General features: G+C 36.0%; 2 protein-coding genes across 4 annotated transcripts; one reads left to right on the top strand and one right to left on the bottom strand.

The window, feature by feature from the left end:
• Positions 1-2,555: 2,555 nt before the first annotated feature.
• LOC140829042 (vacuolar protein sorting-associated protein 28 homolog 1) lies at positions 2,556-4,388 on the bottom strand. Of its 3 annotated transcripts, none has more exons than XM_073191992.1 (2): positions 4,237-4,388; positions 2,556-3,533 (listed from the first exon to the last, which is right to left on the bottom strand). In XM_073191992.1, the coding sequence occupies exon 2, from the start codon at positions 3,450-3,452 to the stop codon at positions 2,823-2,825; it is 630 nt and encodes a 209-aa protein (XP_073048093.1). In that variant the 5' UTR covers positions 3,453-3,533; positions 4,237-4,388; the 3' UTR covers positions 2,556-2,822. The 3 variants fall into 3 exon arrangements, with proteins under 3 accessions (XP_073048093.1, XP_073048094.1, XP_073048095.1); XM_073191993.1 differs by having other exon boundaries at positions 4,120-4,238; XM_073191994.1 differs by lacking the exon at positions 4,237-4,388 and adding an exon at positions 3,697-4,110.
• A 2,080-nt stretch (positions 4,389-6,468) lies between these two features.
• Positions 6,469-18,866, top strand: LOC140829041 (phospholipase A I-like). Its single transcript, XM_073191991.1, is given in 19 exon segments — positions 6,469-7,484; positions 7,945-8,092; positions 8,219-8,297; positions 8,396-8,549; positions 8,646-8,855; positions 8,931-9,176; positions 9,274-9,436; positions 9,520-9,780; positions 9,883-10,004; positions 10,334-10,495; positions 10,600-10,792; positions 10,884-11,020; positions 12,045-12,183; positions 12,396-12,587; positions 12,702-13,179; positions 13,273-13,489; positions 13,566-13,655; positions 18,296-18,706; positions 18,708-18,866. Coding segments are annotated over 19 exon segments (4,116 nt in total). The 5' UTR covers positions 6,469-6,806; the 3' UTR covers positions 18,744-18,866.
• Positions 18,867-20,812: the final 1,946 nt, after the last annotated feature.

Genomic DNA, 20,812 nt, shown 5'->3' with positions numbered 1-20,812 from the left:
ATCTTAGTGCGCAATTTTTTTTTCCCTTCTGTCGTGACGTTAATGTGATATCAATGTAGTATTGACTTGAATATGTTATATAAACTCTTCATGTAGAGAAAATGATTAAAATTCTGAAACATTGAAAGATTTACGAGTTACGACACACGCACGTTATTTTTATATGCTAAAATAGTCGAGAAGCAAATACATATTGCAATTTTCCCTTGGATAAAATTGATGTAGGATCCACGGCCGGATCTCCCGCATTAAAGCGAATCGATTTATTATGGTGAAGGGAGGAAATGATGGACCAAAAATCTGTAAGTTGTCCCAAAAAATTAATTTTTTTTTAATAAATAGAGTGATATTAATATAATTTCTGGGCATACGCACCAGACAACGTGTGTAGGGAAATGCATCAACTTTCGTGCCACATTTAATATATACCAAAGCCTTTACATATTACTAAATCCCGAGTACATGATTCTCTGTTATGGTTGAAAACACAGCATCGAAAATTTGTTATTTTTATACGAGATGGTCAACTGATTATCTCGTTTTGTCTAACAATTTTTTAAATTTATCTAAATATATGTGAAATTCATCAAATGATCAACTGATCATCTCATATAAAAAAAAATGTATTGTATTTCAACTATAGTAAATGATCCAAATCCCTTAAAAACACCATTGAAAAAGTTATTTAATGTGAAAGTTATTTTAATTTAAATGTCGGGTGAAAATATTAATAAATGTCAAGATTAAAGATGAAATTTTGAAATCTTTGACGGAAGCTTTCAATCCAAACACGTGTCTAAGAAGAACCAAAAAAGAAGTTGAGTTAATTTGTTAGTTATACTTCATCACTTTGTTCCCTAAACTAAAATTACCTCTTGATCGTTTATTAATATTAATTACTCTGCACATACGTTGCGTGTGTGTACAATTTTTTTTATCATTATCGATGGACTAAAGTGAAAATTGACAAATTATGGAGGGACTAAATTGATATTTGAATGATTGAAATAAAAATAAAAGTGTGTATTGAAATAAAAAAAAACAAAAAAAAAGTGTAATATTACTATAACTGTAAGGGTAAAACTGGAAAAAAAAGATGGTGTCTTCCTTGACAGTTTTTATAAGATGCTCAGCCTTAATAAATAGTATAGATAATATTTATATAAGATTTCACGATTGTCCTCATTATATTAACAATATCTTTCTAGTGTGTTTATGTCCTTATCTACACGAGAAATTTTTCAGGAGGTTATTCATCTCGGAATTGTCTAAAGTCAAGCGCGCTTAATTTTGAAGTTATTAAGTGACGAGCTTCCGAAAAGAATATGCATCTTGATGATATGAGTAGTATTTATCAAATATTTTAAGTCATCTTCAAATACATATTCTCATAACTATACAGTTTTGGAATATCTTTTATTCCGGTTTGAGATCGGTTCATTCGTGTTCTTATCGTCTAGAATCTTGCCAAAAGCCACTCATTGTTCATGTAACCTCATTGTACCCGCGATCACCCCGCCTTATTTGGTCTGTGGACGTCCCAGTATATGTTGAATTATATTCGAACTTCTAATGGAATCTGCCTTCCTAAGCTAATTTTTTAAGTATATAGTTATTTAGACAAATTTAATTTTTTTCAGCTAAATATAAAATTTATAGGTAACTTATTACACATTATTTACTTATAAAATTTTTATGATGAAAAATAAAATTGAGTAGTAAATAAATAAATAAATTTAAGTGCCACTATAATGAGTTTACTTCAACAAAAAAATCTTAAATGTTACGCAAAGAAATTGTTATTTTTCAAACTATTACTTGATGGAAAATATTTATATTTTTTTTGAAATTTTAATTTAATGGGGGTTCTTTTAAAAAAAATAATTTTTTATTTAATTTTGTCTTAGTTATACTGAATATTCCATATATTTTTTATTTTTTTAAAAAAAGAAGCATAAACCCAACATATATCGGCATCATATTATAATTAAGTAGATGAATTCAAATAAATTACTTATGCACACTAACGAGATAATATTATAATATGATGCAAGGGGATGCTTACCAAATTGTATTTGGATGGAATGATTTGAGTTTGATGAATTGATTTGAAGAATACATTTGAAATATCTAAAATTGGTAAATATCTAAAATCGGTGTAATTTGTAATCCAAATCGTTGGATTATTTCACCCTACCCCTACAGACAGTGTCTGTAGGGTACATCCAAGGGCCAGAATTTTTTCTGGGTGGGCACTGCCCCCACACCCAGGATCGAACCTTCCCTAATCGTTCATCGATCTAAAACGTAGCCTTTCGAAGAATCATGGAATTGCCCAATGCATATTTGGCCCATCCATCGCCATAGTGGATTTCTATTCAATCCAAATAAACGAGCAACCCCAAGATCAAACTTTTATATAATTTTCAGCTGATCAAAACACGATTTCATTCTTCTGCGTCTCAGAAAGCACATAATTTCCAGTTGTTCGGGAATGAAACAAAGCTCCTTAATACAGGGTAATACATATTCAATCAAAAGAAGATTAATCCAAGTTTAAATAGAAAAGATTCCTTATTTTTTTCATCACAAATCATTCACCACAAAATGCCATTCGCCTGAGACACAAATCAAAGTTCAAAAATCACAACTTCCAAATATCTCAACCGCATGTTACATTCAATATGCAAGTAACTAAGTGCGCAACGATATCAAGATCCCAACAAGTTGCTACAATGGAGACACAGTTCATATGTTACAAACCCTGTAGACACGAAACAAATGTGTACCCACTTATTTACAGCCATGCCCCGAACTAGCAACTACATTCCTGCGGATGGCAATGCAGCCATAAAGGAGTTGTAAGACGACTCCAGATCAAAGTGTAGCTGCCGTGCCTGCTGCTCAGTCAGCTCATCAGCAGCACCCATTTTCGAAAGTCTGACAATCCATTCCTTCATCTTGGTTTTGCCCTCGAAATCAGGTGGCAGTATCGACAGCTTATTGAGAGAAGCAGCTAGATCAGACAACAATGGATGGACCTGATCAACAGCAACCATGTTCAGTTTTAAGGAATCCATAGCCGTAATGAAATTTTGTACACACTCTGCAACAGTGGCAGCTGAGGTTGTGACCGATACTGCTGAAGCTGTCCGGTGCTCAATAGTGGCAGGAACACCTGAAGTCACAAGCCGATTCAGGGCAGCCGGGCAGTCCATTTTATATGTATCGTGGAACCGCTCAATACTTGGTACGATGTCTCTCACAGTGGATGATAGAGTCTTAAAATGGGTTATTAATTTTTGGCATTCAGTTTCGTACTCAGCTGGAGAAATTATGTCGCGCACATAAGCCTTCTCAAGCTTCTCAGTAGCTTTTATAATCGCGAAGAGCTCTGCAAAGTTGTCATACATCTCTCTTTCGCGCTTGTCGTTCCATAGTTTAACCTCCATGTGTGATATAGAGAGTTTATGATGAGACTACAGTTTGGAGAAGAGAACGGGACACGCGCAAAGAGAAAAAAGACCCTATATCTGCACATAATCAACAGAACAAAAAGTCAGATCAACAAGATAAAAATCTAATGCCAAGGATCTGATACAAAAAATTACATTTTCAAGGAACGTCATTGACGTGATGCTGAACAGTAAGAAACAAACAAGGAAATGAATCAAGTCAAAGCCCTCAAATGAAAACCTCGAGATTCAAGCTCCCAAAAACGAAAGCCACATCCTCAGGCTGTACTAGGATCATCGAATCTTGCGACGCATGAGATGTTCTTCCGCCTTTTTTATGCCGATAATTTAAATCCAAGACAAACTTAGATAAAAAATTAAAATCTTGAATGGCAATTTGCAAGCACAACTTGAAGATAACCGATCTTTTAATTGTTTTAAAGTTTATGATACAATATCAAGAACAAAAGCTAATATTTACCCAACCTTTATTCCAAGGGTAGGTTAAAATCGAGAATTAAAACCAAACATTTTAACCTAGGACCTTCATTAACAGGAAATATAAATCCATGCCCGCAAATCAGTATAGATTTCAATAAAAACAAGAAAATCGGGTTATTCGACAAAACAAAGAAACACAAAACTCAATCTAGATCCATCATACGTCAAGAGATTGGTAGCATTGCAAAATCCGAAAAATAACAAGTGAAAAAGGAATTCCACGTGAATATGCATATACAAATCGAGAATCGAGAGAGATATAGAGAGAGAAGTAACTTACGGAGAATGAAAGATAGAGACGCGGCCTTGAACAATGGGAAGAGTGTTGCAGAAGAGCGAGCAGGTTGCGGCCACTCTGAGCTTGCGTGTTGGATTATAATAAAATTTACAAACGCGTATTACACAATACATTTTTTTAAAAATAATAATTTAAAGATCGAGCATTTTTTTCTCGATATTTGGCTTATACATAAATTTAAAAAAAAAACGATTAAAGTGACTCGCGTGTTCAGCTCGATAAAAAGTTCATTTGATATCATTTATTGAATCGAGCTAGAGCTACAGAGAGAAAAATAAATAAAGTGACTCGTTTGTTCAGGTCGATGAAAAACTGATTCGATATTGTTCGTTAAATTTATGGAGTCGAGCTCGATCGAATGAGTTTTTCATCGAGCTGAGCTCGATTTCAAGCTCGACAATTTTATCGAATTAACTCGAGTTTAAATATGTTTGGTTCGTAAGCTCGCAAGCATATTCTCGTGTTCAATCTCGTCTAGTTTGTTGGGCTTATGTGTACAATAATAAATTGTATATTCTCATCTCAAAATTCGAGTGTAAGATAAATGATTGAAATATTATAAAATGAGAAGTCTGTCTTTAAATTATGCTAAGGATGCTTGAAAAGCTTGAAAAAAGAACTCGAAAATGATATTGTTTGAAGAGCTCGAAAACGAGCTGAGCTCAACCCAATCTCGTTAAATAAGAAAAATGAGTTATTAACGAGTCGAGTTATTCACGAGTTTAATAATTATAAAACAAGCCGAGCTCGACTCTCATAATAAATGTTCGAATCGAGCTCAAATATGTACATATATTAAATGAAGTGAGCTCGAGTCTCATATTGTTTCACTCGACTCATTTGTATATTTATACGTGTACATGTTATTTTAATGGCAACTTTTATGCATTTGTTTTGATTATTTCTATTCTCATCGAATCTCTTTTTCTTCCCACAAAAAACTAATGGCATATTCAGGTCATTAAACATCTAGAAAGTAAACGAGTACTGCCATTAATGAATTGAAATAATATTATTTTTTTTTAAAAAAATTAAACATTCATAATATCAAGTCGATAAATTCCGATTTACAATACGAGAAAGCCAAAATAGAATATTTCCATCTACCAAAATAAATTGGAATAACTGTTGAATGCTCTATTAGCAAGAAATTGTGTCACAGTATTGGTTGAAGATACATATACTTGATTGACACAAAATGATTGACTAGGAACATTGAATTAAATTCAAGAGCCAATACGCCAACGTGGCCTGTGTCCAAATATGTCTTGATGAAAAATAATTTTCCCTTAAAATTAGTTCCACTACTAAATCTAACCAAAATTTTTAAACGATTCAATCTTAATATAATTTTTTTAAAAAAATTTAAAACTACAAATATAGATTATGTAAATATATAATGTATACTTTTGAGATGATACTAAACATATTGTAGAGATTATCTGTGAAACAAAAAAAAAACACATTCAAATATAATCAAATATATTGTATTAATTGTTCGTCCTTTACGGCAGATTTTGTAAATTGCGCATATTTATTATATGTGGGTTAAAATCAAATCAATTTATATATATTTTTTCAATAAAAAGACCATCTCAGGTTACACGAAATTAAACCATTTTCTATTTAATTATTCAGAAGTATTACAAAAAAAATTGGCATATTTGATTCAAGATTGGTTGTAATTTTGAGATAATTATGTCCTAACAATCTGATTCAATCAATTAAATTAATTACATTTATTCGCCCTATCTCTTACTATTTATCAAGATTGAGTAGGTTAGAGTAACTTCCTTGATCTGTTTTTTAAAATACCTAAAATACCCTTCACCCCACTCTCTACATTACTAATTATATATATTAATAAAGTGTTAAAAAATAAAAGCAAGTTACATGTAGTTTAGTGGATAAAGCCTGTTTCTTAATCATGAGGTTGTAGGTTCAATTTTTGCTTGGGTCTTTTTTATTCTTTTTTAATTTATTTTTTAGTTCATATATCAAAATTATAATGTAGCCACTCATTATTTCTTATAAATATATTTTGATCCTCATTTAAATATAAATCAAATAAATTATAAAAACATATCGTACAAGCACGCAACGCGTGTGTCGTTGTACTAGTTTGAATAATAATTTGCTACATATTTTGAAAAAAATCCCGATGGTAATATTAACGTTGAAATTCCAAATACTGCGTCGTATTTTTCGTCTCGTTCCCTTCACGACATATGATGAGTTTATCTAAAACCGCCAAATCCTACACAACAAATGCATCACACCTAATGAAGATGGCAGCACTTGACATTCGACCACGCTATGCGTATTATTCGTAACATTCGGTTACGGTTCGATCAAATCCACACAAAATCAGGAATTTTGATTCATACTCAAACCAAGATCTTTTTTTTTTCGCTATCATTTTGATTCTTGAATGCAGAGTTGTCTGATTAGCATTCTTGATTTCAATCTGATGGCTTCATGCTGTATCAGTCAAAGAAGTTCAAGAAAATAGAGGAAAGGAGATTAATAAACCCTGATCTGGTTCGGGATCAATGTCGTGGGGACTGGGTTGGAAGCGCCCATCAGAAGTCTTCCACTTGACGTTGAGTTATGGCGCAGATGCGGATACGCTCGATGATGTCACCCCGACTTCGTCTAGGGCGTCATCTTCCGCTTCTCCGTCCTTTGGGTCCTCTCCGACGTCTTCGGTACAGGACGTCGCGGCTACAGCCGCCAGCGTCGATAAGGATCGAGAGAAACTGGGGTTTAGGATTGACCTCGATTGGAACGCCGGGGATGACGAGGATCAAATCGCGTTGAAACTCCAGTCGCAGGTCATGGTCGCTTTGCCCTCACCTCAAGACTTTGTGGAGATTGAGTTGAGGGAGAAGGGGGGAGTTCCGGTGACTGAGAATGAGGTGGACAGTTTAGAGAATGGAGGGGGTGATTTGGGAAGTAATGGTGGTGGAAAGTCGGGAAATTCAGCTGGGGTGGTAGATGGTGTAGGGGTGGAGACGAGGGTTGTCAAGAAAAGGGAGCCACTGAAGGGTATTATACTTTGGAGGGCAGGGGGTTCTGGGCAGCAGAATGATGGTTCAATAGGGGTTTTGATGAAGTTGATGAAGTCCAATTTCGCTAATGGGTTTGTTGATGGAGTTGTTCTCGGATCAGGCAGCTTGGAACATTGGCGAAATGTTGCTGTGGTTAGCCTCTGCGGTCTTGGATTTACTGTGAGTCATTTCTATTACCAAAATTATGTTGGACCATTTTCTGTAACCACAAATTACATTGTTTTTCAAGCTCACACTGACATATGTTTTCTTTTGTAGTGGAACGTTATAGATAATAGATCAATTAAAGAGAGTCTGAGTACGTTCTGTAATGTTGAGATTTGGTTCGATGGTCCACGTTACTTATATTGCCCTTATGAAATGTTGTGTTCTGCAAAAGATTCTTTTTCGATGAACTGTTCTAGTTGATTCTTGTGTATAACAATTAATTCCATTTAGAGATCAGCTTGGTTTGTATCCCTTAATGTTCTCACTTCCTCTTGACTCTAATCTTGAAATGCTAGCTAAACAGCTAATTGATCTGTTGTCACAAACGAGGGGAATCTGTTTTTCATGCATCAAAATTAAAAATTAGTATCAAAAGGACCTGTATTTATGTTTATGCTTGTGTTTTCCTTAGTCATTGCCAGTGGAGATAACTCGCCTGCCACTTCTTGAGAAATTGTACCTTGATAATAACAAGCTCTCTACTTTGCCACCTGAGCTTGGTGAGCTGAAAAACTTGAAAGTTCTTGCCATAGACTACAACATGCTTGTTTCTGTGCCTGGTAGGCTTTAAGGCTTTGTTGGGGTTTTACTTTCTGTATCAATTGAAAAGATATTCTTGCACCATAGTTTTAATCTATCTAATTTTGCTATTACCTGTTCTTGTCTCTGTTGGCAACTATAAGCAGTGGAATTGAAACAGTGTGCTGGTCTTGTTGAATTGTCACTGGAACATAACAAGCTGGTCAGGCCTCTTCTTGACTTCAGGTCATTGTATTGTTATCTGTAGTTTTCAATTTACTGGTCTCTGGTTTTGTCTGCAGAAATATTTTCGAATCTTAATGGTTGTCTCCAGCTTTTGACAGGGCTATGGCAGAGTTACGCGTTTTGAGGCTTTTTGGAAATCCCCTTGAATTTCTTCCTGACATTTTACCTTTGCAAGAACTTCACCATTTGTCTCTCGCAAATATAAGAATTGTGGCTGATGATAATTTAAGATCAGTCAATGTACAGATTGAGGTATGTAGTGATATAGTCTTTAGGTTGTTTGGTTAAGTTACACTTTAGATTTTGTTTTTTCAAGTTGGATGACGCACTTTTCTGGTTTGATCGCAGATAGAAAATAGTTCTTATTTTGTTGCATCTCGACATAAGCTGAGTGCATTCTTCTCCCTCATATTCCGTTTTTCTTCTTGTCATCATCCTCTACTGGCATCTGCTCTTGCAAAGATAATGCAAGATGATGGAAACCGGGTAGTTGTAGGAAAAGATGAGAACGCAGTGCGGCAGCTTATAAGTATGATAAGCAGTGATAACCAGCATGTGGTATGCTACAATTTATTACAATTAACTTTTCGTTTATTTCATGATATTTTTTCACACGACTTATGGTTTTGTTAGGTTGAGCAAGCTTGCTTTGCTCTCTCATCTCTTGCATCAGATGTTCAGGTGGCAATGCAATTGATCAAATCTGACATCATGCAACCTATTGAAAGAGTGTTAAAATCTGCAGGGGGCCAAGAAGTTATCTCTGTGTTGCAAGTTGTGGTCAAGTTGGCTTTTACATCTGATATTGTAGCTCAGAAAATGTTGACCAAAGATGTATTGAAATCAATTAAGTTATTATGTGGCCATAAAAACCCAGAGGCAAGTTCCCCTTACCCATGACCCAAACGTTCCGTTGGTTTTTTTTTTTCCTTTTTTTTCCCATATATGCTCAACATGATTGTTTTTCTGTCTTAAGGTACAAATATTAGCTCTATTTGCCGTTGGAAATTTAGCTTTCTGTTTGGAAAACCGTCGTGCCCTAGTCACTTCAGAAAGTCTGCGGGAACTTCTTTTGCGGCTAACAGCTGCTTCTGAGCCTCGAGTGTGTAAAGCTGCAGCACGTGTTCTGGCTATATTAGGTAGGTTTTTTCTAAGAGATTTTCCTATTATCACATATTTGTTGTGTGCATAATCTTAAAGAGGATACATTATGCCATCACAGGGGAGAATGAGATTCTACGTCGTGTTACTAAAGGAAGACAAGTTCCCAAACGAGGATTACGCATACTTGCAATGGATGGTGGCGGCATGAAAGGACTGGCAACTGTCAAGATTTTGAGAGAAATTGAGAAGGGTACTGGGAAGCAAATTCATGAACTGTTTGACCTTATTTGTGGAACATCTACTGGTGGTTTGCTTGCTGTAGCTATTGGAATTAAATTGATGTCCTTGGAAAAATGTGAAGATATTTACAAAGAACTTGGTAATGTTCTGCTTTATAGGGTACTGCTCATGGTTTCATCCATATTTGTTGTCTGATTTTCTGTGCTTTTAGTGTCCTTACTTTTTCTTTTGATTTTCCCAGGGAAACTTGTTTTTGCTGAACCTGTTCCAAAGGAAAATGAAGCAGTGACATGGAGAGAAAAGTTAGATCAACTCTATAAGAGTTCATCACAGAGTTTTCGTGTTGTTGTACATGGATATAAAGTATGTTATCCTTCTAGTCTTTAGTTTATTTCATTGTTGCTATCTCGAATTTGCTTGTGTTACCATCTTATCTTATGATATAAAAATGTATGGTGCTGTGGAAAAATACTGAGAAAAGAAAAGCTAATTGTTCTTCTGATCGAATGTGTTTTGATCTGTTAATAGTTGTCCATCTCTCACCATTTCCTTGTGTTTCTTGTTTTCTTCACCGGTAAGATAATATCTATCGTTCTTTCTATGTCAAGTTGATTTGCCGAGAAATTATGTGAAAATGTTCTGCAAATTCATATTATTTTTGAAAATAGAGAATGACTTGAGCCTTCTTCCAGCACAGTGCAGATCAATTTGAGAAGCTATTGAAGGAGATTTGTGCTGATGACGAAGGAAATCTCTTAATTGAATCTGCAGTTAAGAGAATCCCAAAAGTTTTTGTTGTATCAACCCTTGTCAGTGTTGCACCAGCTCAGCCGTATATATTTCGAAACTATCAGGTTAGGCATAAAAATTTATATCTAGTTTTTATGTTTTCATCACTGTCTACTTGAATGATATTTTTTCTGTTTATTTCATAATTTTTTGTTCTCGTTAATTTCAGTATCCTCCTGGAACGCCCGAAATTTCTTCTGCAGCTGCTGAAAACATGGCAACTGGTGGGCAAGGAGCTGCTATTACTGGAGCTCAAGTTGGATACAAGCGCCATGCTTTTATTGGAAGTTGTAAACATCACATCTGGAAAGCTATAAGAGCGTCATCTGCAGCACCATATTATCTAGATGATTTTTCTGATGGTAACTTTTCTCATGCCCCTGAATTTCTTTTCACCATTACAGATGGTTCGGAGAAATCTCCGCCTTCTTTTTCTGAACATTATATGCGCAGGTGTACATCGTTGGCAAGATGGTGCCATAGTGGCAAACAATCCTACTATTTTTGCCATACGAGAAGCACAACTATTATGGCCTGATGCTAAAATAGATTGCTTGGTCTCCGTTGGTTGCGGATCTGTTCCAACAAAGGTATCAATTTATTGGCATTGTTCTCCGATTTTTATGGGTTGTATGTAATTTGTACATATTAACCGAACCTGAGGTGACGTCTCTACTCTTGAGAGGGGCCCAAAAATATTTACTATTTATCAATTGAATGATCAGACTCAACACAATCTGTATAGCCACTAATTTTTTTAAAAAGTAGTGACTAATTTCTTTTAAATTAATTTTTCAATTAAGTGATTTTTTTGGTAAAATCTAGAAATTCCTCTAAAACTTAAAAAAAATATATGAAAAATCGGAGATTCAACTATGAGTTTTTTCCACCTATTTCTTTTTCTTTTTTTTTTTGAAATTTCCATTAAAATTTAAGTGATTGCGTGAATGTTTCTCGAGTTACCATTTTCCTGTGTCACTGACTGTAATGCTTTGTTATTGGACCTTTATTTTATCCTTAGCATGTTAAAACGGCAAAACAAGTACTATTGAAATGAGTTTTTAAATTCTTTTAGCCTTATTGTTTGATTACATTATAAATGTTTTGATTATTTTATATCATTTACCTTTTATATTCGAGTCTATACTCCACAGGTTTACTTTTATAAAACTCTCATTAACAGAAAATTTAAAAACTAAATCAAAGCGTGCCTGGGACCCGATTTTTTAAAGTTTGACTAAAAAAATTCTCAGATATGGGTTGTAATATTGTCTCAGTTTTGATCTGTTTGATCATATCATCATGGAGGAGAGCCCTTTGACAAACTTACTTATAGAAAGGGATGCACTCAAACATTTATTCTGCTACTGAATCCTGCCATCGAGCATTTTCCTGTTGGAGATGGTGTCCTATATTGCTGATTTGGGAAAAATCAATTGCTTGTGAGGCATTTTTTTGTGCTGATTTTGTTTTTTTTTTTTGTCTTATTTAGATGGTGATTTGAATTTTCTACTTTTAGCTGCTAGTAGGGGTGGCAGAAGCTTTTTGTGATCCACTACAAATTCATCTGTGTCGTGCTTGAATTAACTGCCGTTTCTACGTTTGATTTGTCAGGTTCGTAAGGGTGGCTGGCGTTATTTGGACACTGGACAAGTGTTGATTGAGAGTGCTTGTTCTGTTGATCGTGTGGAAGAAGCATTGAGCACATTGCTGCCCATACTTCCTGATGTACAGTATTTTCGATTTAATCCAGGTGGTTATGATAAAAAATTTGTCACGTCTTATCAGTGTGCAAAAACCGTTTTTTTTAATCTCTTTTACTGGGTACATGGGCTTGCACATTACGCAGGAATTGATTTCATTTTTGGAAAGTGATGTTGGATGTCACAGATTTTATGTGAAGCATGATATCAAACTGAAACTGTTAAGACTTTTAGATTCTTAAAAGTTTTAATTACATGGCAGTTGACGAACGTTGTGATATGGAGTTGGATGAAACCGATCCAGCTAATTGGTTGAAATTAGAAGGGGCAACAGAAGAGTATATTCAGAATAATTCCATTGCTTTTAAAAATCTAGCTGAAATATTACTCGAGAGTCCGCATGATGAGAAATTTTCAGAAAGTTTGAAGTCTCAAAAACTCTTCAATATTAAGGGTATGAAATACAATCTCCTTTTTTATTTTTTATTTAATCTGCACTTCTTTTTTATTCTTGCTGTAGCTTTTGCTGTCGTTTTCATATTTGAGCTTAGCATCTGTTAATGGGCAGTGTCCAATGCGAATAGCCCGCTTTTGGGCTGGAGACGTGGTGTTCTTCTTATAGAGGCTTCCAACAGTCCAGATTCTGGACGAATTTTTCACCATACCCGAGCACTTGAGACTTTTTGCTCGAGTAATGGAATAAAGTTCTCTCTTTCTAATGTGGGAACCGCTAAGACGGCTCCAGGATCCGCATTTCCAACACCATTTACGTCACCTTTGTTCACTGGAAGCTTTCCATCAAGTCCCCTACTTTATAGCCCTGAAATTGGTCCCCCACGCATAGGTAGAATTGACCTGGTACCGCCCTTAAGTTTGGATGGATTTCATTCAGCAAAAACAACTGGTTCACCACCCCCCGACTCTCTTCCCAAACGCCGGCAGCTTTCTGTACCGGTAGTATCTTTGCACGAGAAAATACAGAACTCACCCCAGGTTGGAATACTTCATTTGGCACTGCAAAATGACACATGTGGCTCCATATTAAGGTCTGGTTTTTCCGAGCATTTACTTTATCTTTCAGTTTTAATATCTTGCTATTGTAGCTTACATTCTTTAAAACCTTTTCCATTTTGGTGTAGTTGGCAGAATGATGTATTTGTGGTTGCCGAACCTGGAGAGTTAGCGGATAAGTTTCTGCAGAATGTTAAATATACCATGTTATCAATGATGAAGGGCCGAAGAAGGAAGCAGGCATTGGTCATTACCAACCTTTCAACTGTTGCCGATCTTGTGTCATGTAGACCATACTTCCATATTGGTGGTGTGGTCCACAGGTATATTGGACGTCAAACACAGGTCCGATGTTTAAAATTTGGTCGTATTTGGGGGAAGTTATTGAGGGAATATTGATCTTATATGTTGTCCTCTGAAGGTCATGGAAGATGATCGTGAAATTGCTGCTTATATGTTCCGTAGAACAGTACCTCTGGTTCACTTGACCCCTGAAGATGTACGTTATATGGTATGTCCATGGACAATTTGTTGTTGTTTTTTATCCTATCTGTTGGGTGATGGCTAATATTTCTAGAAGCCTATTTTGATCAAGCAATAAAGTCAAGAATGCAAAGCTGAAGGGAAAACAAAAAATAGCCGTTGGAATGCCTTGGCAGTTAGAATATGAACTGGTTATCTTTCTTGTTTGTTGCTTTATGTATAAAAAGAACGTTTTGTGGCTTTAGATCGAGAACTCTCGCTGTTACAATTTACCTTGAAAACTCACCGATTAAAATCTCTTCGAAATTCTCCCGGAAAGTGAATCTTCTACTTTGCATCTTCTCTGTTCTTGTTTTGTGTTCTATATTTCTTTGGCTTAGCTTCAGTGGTATAAAGTTCTTATTCATAACAAGTGGTATCAAGAGCCCAGGTTCGTTCTGGGAAAAGGAGTTTCGATGGGAGCCACAAGATTCGACATGAGAAATTCACTGGCAGAAATGATTTTGGACTTTGAAGATTGAAGATACGAGCCCTCCTCGTACAACAAGGGCTAGAACTTGCATTGGAGAGTGAAAAGAAATTGTCATCACTTGCAGAAAAAGTGAAGAAGGATATTCTGAACTAGGCTCATAGCGCCCTAATTTTTTGCCTCGATGATAAGGTTTTGAGAGAAATCTCAAAGGAGACTACACCTGCGCCAATTTGGTTGAAACTAGAGACCTTATACATGACGAAGTCTTTAGCCAATTGGATGTATTTGAAGCAGAAACTTTACTCCTTCAAGATGCCCGATGGAAAACCTTTGGAGGATCATTTTGATGATTTAAATAAAATTATTCTTGATCTGGAGAATACTGAAATCAAATTAGAAGATGAATACAAGACACTGTTACTACTCAAGATCTCTACCGAGTGAGTTTGAAAATCTTTCTGACACACTACTCTATGGCAGAGATTCATTGACTCTAGAAGACGGTGTAGACTCCCCACTTTTCTAAAGAATTGAAGAAGAAATCAGAAGGCTCGGAAGATATGAAGGAGAAGTCTAAAATTTCCTCGAAGAAAATAGAGAATTGAAGAAGAAATGAGAAGGCTTGGAAGATAAGTAGAAGGCCTGAATATCCTAGGAAAATCGAAGAAAAGAGATTTTAAAACAAAAACACCAACCAGGTCTAAATCAAATGACAAAAGAAAATGCTTCCTATGTAAAAAAGGACACTTCAAGAAGGATTGTCCAGAACTCAAGAAACGACCACCGAATAAGAAAGATTTACATGAAGATGCTGATGTTGTCATTAGTGACCCGTTCCAGAATCACCTACTAATCAAGAGCTAAGCATGCAGTTAACCTAAATAACAATAATCAGAGATAATTGCGGCAACGGTCAAAAAACTGTGACACAATATATCGAATAATATAGTACATAAAGCTTTAGAAAAGAAAACCAACGAACAGTATAGTGAAGGAAACAGTAGTGAAAAGCTTGAAATGATCCAAACCGACGTTTGTACGAAGTACGTTGTCCTTAAAACAGATTCGTCCCCTCCGGTATGTGCTTCGAGGATGTACTTGAACGTCTGTTTCTCAGGACACAACGGAACAACAAGCAATAACCTAGCACGAGGCACCACAATGTCGAACTGAAAGGTACCTGGACTTTATCACGATGGCAGAGAAGCAGCAGCCGGAGGAAGCAGCAGTAGCCGAGACAACAAAGAAGAGTGATGAAGGAACGAGAATGCACGGGAGTGTGTGAGGTACTTCTGAAGGACTTGAGGCTGCCTCTATATATAGGCACTCGGGTTCCATATGGACAGTCACTGCTGGCCATCCGAAAGGCCAAAGGTCAGTCCAGCTGGAGCACAAACAGGCAGGCCATATGGAGAGTCGGGCAGATGGAAGGTGTCTATAATTGAATTTTTGAAAATAAAAAATAGCAAAAGCCAGGTGAATTTTCGTGGGAAATTTTGCCTTGATCGGTCTGACATTCGACGCACCCAGGTCGCACTCGTACGCTTGACACAAGTTAAGCTTTTTTCCATTGCAAATCGGGCCCGAGATTTGCAACCCCTGCGCCGGCGTGCGCGAGAGAAAGCTTTTTGACTAGTATTTCTTACACTTTCACAAAGTGAAACTCAATCAATATAAGCTCACCAATGTTATGATTATTTTCCTATGTGGGACATTTCTCACTTACCATCTACAATATTAGTCATTGCTTGTCCAATTTCTCATTCAAAAGAACAAGCCCAGTAGGATAAGTCCAACAAAAAAAATAGTTATAGAACCCAATTGAAGTCTAGAATAACTCAAACCAAAATATACGGCACAACAATATCGAAGAAAAACATTGCTGATAAACTAAATCAACCGGCTACTCGACGTCCTCCTCCTCCTTCTCCTGAGCAATCCAACCTGAGGCCTGCCCCAAGGAAATGAGGTGTCCAAGATAAACAAAACCGAGGAAAGATTGGTCACGGCCCGCTGCGGGTACACTAAGTTAGCGACCCACTCTACCTATCATTCAATCGTGACAGCCCGCCTTTCCACAAAGATCTCAATCCCAAGAAAGAACCGCGGGTAGCTCTTTGCTTTTCTGCTTCAAAGAAAGAGGTGGGGAGAACCATCAGTTGGAGTACCAAAAAAGCTTGGGAAATGCCTTTGTTCTTGGGATTCGAAAGGACCGATGATGGAAAGCTTCTCTTGCACGTGTACAGAGGTATTGAAGGTTTGACACCTTTATGTTGCAAAATGGCTTTGAGAGAAATGAAAATGATAATTGTGTCTATCACAAGAGGAGTCGAGAAGGTGTTGATATTTATTTATTATTATACGTTGATGACATGTTATTGGCCTCTAAAAGCATAACTGAGATTGAATTGTAAAATAAGTGTTTAGAAGTGAATTTGAAATGGACATGGGAAGCCAAGTAAGATTTTGGGATAGAAATCAAGAAGAATCTAAGTACTGGAAATCTGTTCCTTTCTCAAACTTACATTGAAAGTGTGCTGAAGAAGTTCAGTATGGATGGATCAAAGACGGTATCAACACCATTAGCCCAACATTTCAAATTATCTCTGAAAAGTTCACCAAAACAGAGGAAGAAGCCGAGTATATGGAGAAAGTTCGTTATGCAAGCTCTGTTGGTAGTCTAATGTATGCCATGGTTTGTACTCGCCCTGATCTAGCTCATGCAATGAGTCTAGTGAGTAGATATACGGGTTGTACTCGCCCTGATCTAGCTCATGCAATGAGTCTAGTGAGTAGATATACGGGTAAACCAGTGAAGCATCACTGGGAGGCAGTAAGGTGGATAATGAGATATCTAAGAGGCACTCCTAAGCTTGGATTGTTGTACAGGAATAATGAAGATAATGGAAGAACAACGAGTGGATTTGTAGATGCAGATTTTGCTTGTTGCCTTGACTCGAGGAGAGCATTGACTGGATTTGTGTTTTAGTATCATGGTTACTTAGTAAGCAGGAAGTGCACTCTGCAACACGTGATGTCCTTATCCACCACACTGGCAGAGTTCATTGCCTTAACAGAAGCAATAAAGGAAGCGCTCTGGATGGGTGATAATGTATATTGTGATAGCCAAAGTGAGATACATCTAGCAAAGAACCAAGTATACCATGAAAGGACAAGACACATTAATGTTAAACTTTATTTTGTTATGGAAGTAATTGCAAAAAGGGAAGTGCATGTGAACAAGATTGGCACAGAAGAGATTCCTGCTGACATGTTGACTAAGGCTTTAGTTAGGACCAAGTTCAGGCACTGTCAAGAACTTGCGTCTGGTTGAAGAGAAATCTAGCCAAGGTGGAGAATTGTTGGGTGATGGCTGATATTTCTAGAAGCCTATTTTGATCAAGCAATAAAAGGAACGATTTGTGGCTTTAGATCGAGAACTCTCTCCGTAATAATTTACCTTGAAAACCCACTGATTAAAATCTCTTGGAAATTCTTCCGGAAAGTGAATCTTCTACTTTGTATCTTCAATGTTCTTGTTGTGTTCTGTGATTTCTTTGGCTTAGCTTCAGGGGTATAAAGTTACTATTCATAACACTATAAGTACCAAAGATGCTGCTTTTTTACCAGTATTTTGAAATTGAAATTGAGCGATGAATTCAGGAGGTATTACTGCCAATCCAATTTTACTTTTATTAATTATCCGCACGCCATTTGGCTGATCCCCTGGATCCCCTTCCATCAACTCCAAATGTAAAAGCTTTTGCAAAGGAAGTTTGTTCCTTAGTTTCTTCATTTTGTGCGAAATGTTTGTAGGAAAGGGGAAGCAGTTGATAGTTAAGAACTTGTCTATCGTTGAAGGTTCAAAATTGGTAAAACTTATGGGCAAAGGTCCTGTTAATGTAATTTGGTAGCTCATGAGGAAAACAGTGTTTCTTAGACATTAAAGATAGATCAGCATGTGCTATTGAGACTGTATGAATTTCAGAAGAATCTCTTCCTTATTCTTTTTTATTATTACTGTCTTTTTTTATATAAAAGTATTACAATCTTCTAACAGTTATTACAATCTTCGAACAGTTATCTTTTCTATGGCGAACTTTTCCACTCGACCTAATCCTTTCGGAAACTGTTCAGATAATTTGGGTTGATCCGTCACTAGAACCTATCTATATATTTTCTGTCGAACTTTGCAGATTGGAGCTTGGAGGGACAGGATTGTAATCTTCACAGGAATATATGGGCCTATCCGAGCTTTAACCAAAGCATTTCTAGATTCTGGTGCTAAAGCTGTCATATGCCCTTCATCAGAGCCTGAAGAAACGCCGATAACATCATTCCGTGGAGCAGGCGAGTTTAGCACATTAGAAAATGGGAAGTTTGAGATTGGAGAAGAGGAAGCAGATGACGACGATTCTGAACCAGCCAGTCCAGTTAGTGATTGGGAAGATAGTGAACCTGAGAAAAATGGAGAGCAGTCATTGCGTTTTTTGGACGACGATGAGAAAGAATTGTCTCATTTTGTTTGTGAATTGTATGACTCACTGTTTCAAGGCAGCGGAAGTTTGGATGTAGTGCTGAAAAATGCTCTTTCTTCTCATCGAAGCTCTGAAATACACATGCCATATTCCCAGTATGCGGTAGCTTTCGAGGCTGGGTGGTGGGTAACTGCAGATGATTTCAGGGAAGGTCTAGGTATTTGCATAATCTTCCCTTTACACCCTTTGTACCAGAAAGAGTTGAGTACATGTATAGTTAAAACGGGGGAAGGAAGGAAAAACGGAATAAGACAAATGAAAATTTTAGTGCAATATGAATTCATTTAGTTTATATTGTACAAGACAATTTTTCAAATACCTAGTAGGAACACGCCCAATTACTTTATTGGGCTTTGCCATTTTTTTTTTTTTTGGTATTTGTTAAGTTACATTGGAGCATTATTTGTCATATCTACATGCATTGAACTTAAATATTTGTCCAGAGTTGGATTCAGCCGTCTGGGTTAGATCACTCCTTCACCTACTTTTGTTTCTACTATCATCATGTCTGATTTAGATAAAAAAGAAGTTTGGGCATGTAAAAAGAGCCTACTTTGTTCCTGAAAAGAAAGAACAAGATTTGCTCTCTTGTGGATTTAAGAACTAACCAAGTGCAAAGGAAAGGCATATGTATGCCACCAAATTAGGCTAGCTTTGGAATTTAATGTTGTCAGATGAGCAGCAAAAAATGCAAGTGCAACCGAAGATTGCATTTGGTCAACATCCGGCTTTAAACGACATTATGTGCACACAAGCATATTATTGTGGTTAGAGTGTCCCCTTTTATACAATAACTCAGCCTTAACTCCAACATTTACAAAAATTTGACTTCGAGTTTCACTTATTTCAATTCATAATTATTTTGAAAATTAGAAGATAATGAAAAAGCAAGGAAATTAATAGTCGGGACCACTCATATCATAAAGAACTTCTTAAATACTTTACCTCCAATCTAAACATTTAAAGGGGCTGCAATGACACCACGAATATCAAGAAATCCAATTTTTTAATTAAACAAGAGTGATCGAAACACTTTACGGAAGTTGATTTTAAAAGTCATTTATTAATTGTTTAAAAGTCATGCTTCATTTAAAGTTACTGTGCACTGCTTGAGAGCATACATCGCAAAAGTCATTTATTAATTGTTTTAAATTCAACTTAATTTTAATCATCTTCATTTTCTTTGAGGTGCCATTTGATGCTACAAATGAAGGGTCTGCTCAAATTTTTAATATAAACCATGATAAATTAATGTTTGTGTTGCGTGACTCATTCTACTCCACTCGTAAACAAAAATAAGCCAACAAATTCTATATTTCAATTCTTATTATATTTGATCATACACCCCTCGTTTAATGCATTCTACCGACCAAAGAGTGAATCTATTATGGATGTATCTTCCTCATATTTTCACGATTGCCTCCAACAAAAAATATTAAAAACTCATACAACAAAAAAAAGAAAAGCTAAAAAAGAAAGAACAAGGAGACGAGGGCATTACTTTAGATCTTTGAAAGGTTCTTTACAAGTCTATTGGTTCGGAGACATGAATAATGAGTCATTCCTTGTCAAACAATTGCAATCATGCAAAATCTCACGCCCTCCACTTCGAGCAAAAAATGTGAGCAATCTTTTTGTACAGTGATTGAAAATTGACTATAATTCAATTGACTGTACTAATATATTAGGGATGTATAACGAATCAACCGTTGTGAGTTATTCGAAGCTCGATTCGATAAAAGCTCGTTTAATGAGACTCGTAAGATAAACAAATCAATCTCATAGTGTTACAGTATTCGGCTCGTTAGCCGTGAACATGTTCGGTCGATAAGTAATGAGTAATCTTTTAGATGAAAAATAATAGTTTTGATATTTGATTTATTGATTTTGCATGTTATTTATGAAATAATATAGAAAAATATATTATAATTTATTTATTATAATAAATTTACAACTTTACTAATAATGATGCTATTTTTCTTTAAATAATATACAGTACGTTTTAATTAATTAATGAAAATTTTAAATTGTATAATTTTCATTATTTATTAAGCTTGTTTAGGCTCGATAAAGGCTTGAATAAACTCGTGAACCATGCATATATTCGTGAATAAACTCGAGCTCTACTTCGATTATAACCGACCAATCTCAAACATTCAAGAGAGTTCGGCTCGA

This window comes from Primulina eburnea, chromosome 4, assembly GCF_022965805.1.
Source record: "Primulina eburnea isolate SZY01 chromosome 4, ASM2296580v1, whole genome shotgun sequence".
Lineage (NCBI taxonomy): Eukaryota > Viridiplantae > Streptophyta > Magnoliopsida > Lamiales > Gesneriaceae > Primulina > Primulina eburnea.
The sequence above is the reverse complement of the archived record's forward strand: the minus strand, read 5'-3'. Positions and strand labels throughout refer to the sequence as shown.